Source organism: Chiloscyllium plagiosum, unplaced genomic scaffold (genome assembly GCF_037043375.1).
Source record: "Chiloscyllium plagiosum isolate Xiang-an unplaced genomic scaffold, Cpla_swu_hap1 HiC_scaffold_9, whole genome shotgun sequence".
Taxonomy (NCBI): Eukaryota; Metazoa; Chordata; class Chondrichthyes; order Orectolobiformes; family Hemiscylliidae; genus Chiloscyllium; species Chiloscyllium plagiosum.
Genome location: NW_028270147.1, coordinates 63,633,324 through 63,637,487, shown reverse-complemented (window position 1 = coordinate 63,637,487; position 4,164 = coordinate 63,633,324). Strand labels below are relative to the sequence as shown.

Sequence of the window (4,164 nt, the reverse complement as noted above, 5' to 3'; positions counted from 1 at the left end):
GCGAAATAACAGAAACAGTAATAACCGATCACTGACTTTACATAAAAAGCCCAATCTGCACAACATTTGCTAAACCGAATAGTATTACATTCATTAATTTGGGTTTGATATCTAATCAAAATATTTGTCTTCACGCTTTTGATTAGAAGAGAGGAGATGCCCTGGAAATAAAGGAAAAATAATAAACAAACATTATAACACAATTGTGCATTTGACCAAAAAAGTGCACTTGCAAAAAAATGCATCCAATTAAATAACTTTGAGTTCTCGTTCTTGCTTGGTTCTACTACCAACTTTATTGACAAAGAATGCTTTGCTGGTCTTGATAAAATGCTGCTGGTAGGAATGAGTGGTGCTCTTGTTGTCTTGGCCGGATCTATGTTGACGATTAGATGAAATAACTCGAGTTTTGCATGGCTTAACAGAGGGAAGTCTGACGTTAGTCCCTCACGTGACAATCCTGAGAGTATATCTTTAACTGAAACATTCTTCAGACAGTCTTTTTTATATATAAAAAGGAGACATTAAAAGCTAAAGAGCTGCGAGGCTGAACGCGCCTTTGAAAACATTGCGAGAAAATACAGGAAAAGTTAATCAGTTGCAATGTGCAAGTTGAAATAGGCTGTCAAAAAAGTTGAAGGTAACTATTATTGACAGTCCCTTGACCTGCATTAAAAAAAAAGCGTTGTCATCTGATCTGCAAGGGACTGCCAGCTGAGACAGTGTGCGTGAGAGAGAGAGAGAGAGAGACGGGAGACAGGACGGGAACAGAGAGGCAAAAGAGAAGTTTCATCTGAAAGGAAGCCGAGTTCTTACCTTTTTTTTTGCTGATTTGTAAAAGGGAAAGCGTGATGACCCTGTCAGGCAACGGCAGTGCGAGCGATATGTCAGGCCACACGATCCTCAGCGCCGAGGATGTCGATATTGATGTGGTGGGAGAAGGAGACGAGGGCATGGGAAAGGACAGCGATTCAGACAGCCCCGCCACCCACCATCAGGGAGAAGAGCTGGAGGAGATCGGGACAAGGGAAGTCGCCGAGAGTCCTCCCGCTATCTGCCAGGCTTCCTCGGAGGGAGAGCTAACCAAATCGGAAACTCAGGAAAGTGGCTCATCGAGCGGCAACACCGCCTCCAAACCCAAGAACAGTCTGGTGAAACCACCTTACTCGTATATTGCTCTCATCACCATGTCTATCCTGCAAAGTCCCCAGAAAAAGTTAACCCTTAGTGGAATCTGTGAGTTCATCAGTAACCGCTTTCCATACTACAGGGAGAAATTCCCCGCCTGGCAGAATTCCATCCGCCACAACTTGTCCCTCAATGACTGTTTTGTGAAGATTCCCAGGGAACCTGGGAATCCGGGGAAAGGGAACTACTGGACCCTGGATCCACAGTCTGAAGACATGTTTGACAACGGGAGCTTTCTTCGCAGGAGGAAAAGATTCAAAAGGCAGCCTGCAGACCATCTGAGGGAGCAGACTGCTCTCATGATGCAGAGTTTCGGAGCTTACAGCCTGAGCGGTCCATACGGGCGTCCGTATGCGCTGCACCCCGCCTCCTATGCTCATCCCTCGACTCTCCAGTACCCCTACATCCCTCCTGTGGGTCCCATGTTACCTCCAGTGGTCCCGCTCATCCCGTCCAGTGAACTCAACAGGAAAGCCTTTAATTCCCAACTCAGCCCCAGCCTCCAGCTCCAGCTCAGCAGTCTGAGCTCCACGTCCATCGTGAAAACGGAGCCAACCAACAGACCTTCTTTCAGCATCGAGAACATCATCGGGGTGACAAGCACGTCAGGGAGCTCACAGACTTTCCCGCGGCCGCCAGTGACCGTCCAGTCTGCCCTGATCAGTCCACAGCCCTTGTCTTTAGCGAGAAGTACAGCTACAATAACTCCTATCCTCAGTGTCCCCACGAACATAATCTCCGGACAATTCCTACAGTCAGCAGCTTCGGCCGCCGCAGTGACCAAATGGCCATCTTAATAACTCCTCCACTTGCAAATGCTCACTCACCATGACCCCTTTTCTTCTCTTGTGGTAGTGGGCTGCACTGAACTTGACTGCGAATTATAGACTGTATAATCTTATATATATATATAAAAGGAATGCTTTCTGTACAGGTAAATACGTTTGTAAATATTTATATACGGAACCTATCGGTTCATACTCATTGAGTTTTATTTTTTAATTAGACTGTTTCACAGTTGTAGTATAGAGCTTTCACACTTAATGTCTTTTTGAAAGGTTCATTGCCAGTAGTTTATTGACGAAAATGTATAGATATTAAGGAAGACTGAGTCGAATCATTCTAAAGAATTAATCCAACAGGAGAAAAAAATGTCAATATTGTATACGATTGCAAAAGCTTAAAGCCCTTTATATAAATTAAATATATGTATTCTATGTAGCGCTACCGTCGTGTTGTACAATGAGAATTAAGCAACTTTGTAAATAAATTTTACAAATTACAAACTTTTTCCATTCTTGTTTATTTCTTTAATAAGAATTTCTTTAATGGCATTGTAGGTTTAGATTTTTTCCGGTCATAATTGTATTAATGGTGAAGAGTTACAGATTGGGACATTAAAATATATTGTCAAAACGATAACCAATATGGCAGCTCGTCATATTATAAATAAAAACTCCGATTGAAATGACGGCATAGAGGTCATTGCCTGTTTCTTAAAATTAAAAGCCATTTAATCAGTAAACATTGTGCTGAAGATATTAACTGTTAAATTTGAGCTGACAGCAACTACTGTTTAACTTCATGGAAGAGAGATTCGCAAAAGCAAATTGAAAAGGGTTAGGCTGAAATCTGTTTCAATTTCAAACTAACAATGTAGCAAAATATGTGATGGAGAATCTTTTAACATAGCAACAGATTTTATAGCATAGTCATCTTATAAGAAAAGTGCTTTGTCATAACTTAAATATTTCATCTCTAAATCAATATCTTTACAATCGCCTTTCTATTTGGGATGCCCTTATTATTTATATGAAACTCAGCAAATGGTTAAAGGCGAATATTTAAATTTTTTTTGGAGCTAATTTTGTTTCCCTGACTGGAGTTGTAAATTCAGAGGTTTTAAATTGTATCGCCTACGTAATGACTGAAATAATAACATGCTATTTAAAACAGGACGCAAGGGTACACCAACAACCTGGCATCGATTACCCGCAGGTGACCTGAAATTGTTTAGTCCTAAAAAAATGAGTGAAAACAGAGGTAACAGTGCATGCGGGTTAGAAAGAGCAATAAGAATGAAAATTAAACGCGAGCGATTACTGCTCCGTTACTGAAAAGAAGAATTTTGCTCTCCGGGAAATATCACCCTCCATGTACAATCTCGCTACTTCTGTCTATATTCACCGTTGCAGATGTGTTTGTCCGGCGTTTGAACGAATGTTGGCACTAATACCAAACAAATACTCTTGCAATAAATCGGATAATTGGAAATTATTAATTATCTGAAATTCAAAAAGCCGGTCTGGTGCGGACTGAGTACTTCGTTGTGGGGATATTGAGAATACGTGGGGTGTAATTGTATAATCTGAATTTCAATAAATAAAATACGCCGTATTAATTCAACTTTTAGGTCTTGGAAACAGATGCGAATTTCTGGGAGGGATTTGAACTTGAAAAGCTTGGTTTCAAACATAATCGAGGGCGAAATCGAAAGCAGATCATTTTCAGAGACAGTTTAATACTTTGTAAATGATCTCGGGCATTGAGGATGATTTTAGACGGCCAGCCTTTCTCCCCTGACTGTTTATCTATGTGTCGCGGCTTCAAGTGTCGCTGGAGGTATTGAATATCCTTATTTACTTCACACTCTGTGCTTAAAGAGTGTTGCGAAATGTCTGGCCCTGTCCAGCTTGAACAACATTTGCAGTCCTGGCTTGGACGTGAGTCCTTTCTGTAATCGTAAATATTATTTTACTGTGAGTAAACATTTATACCTCAGTGTATAAACACTGAATAAAGCCAGCCGCCTTGCTTGTCGGGGTGTGGTCTCAACACCAAGTTTATATAATTGATAATCGTTTGACACGAACGAAGAAATACCCACCTCCAACTTTACTTGAAGGGCGACTTCATAACACCAGACCCTGTCCCTAAATGGAATCACCCTCAGTAATCCTTTTACAAGGAAATTGA

At 41.2% G+C, this 4,164-nt stretch overlaps 1 protein-coding gene across 1 annotated transcript; it reads left to right on the top strand.

Moving 5' to 3' along the window:
• The first annotated feature begins 533 nt into the window (after window positions 1-533).
• On the top strand, window positions 534-2,477 carry foxd3 (forkhead box D3). Its single transcript, XM_043700158.2, has one exon. It carries the CDS (start codon window positions 852-854, stop codon window positions 1,983-1,985), a length of 1,134 nt encoding a protein of 377 aa, XP_043556093.1. The 5' UTR covers window positions 534-851; the 3' UTR covers window positions 1,986-2,477.
• The last annotated feature ends 1,687 nt before the right edge of the window (window positions 2,478-4,164 follow it).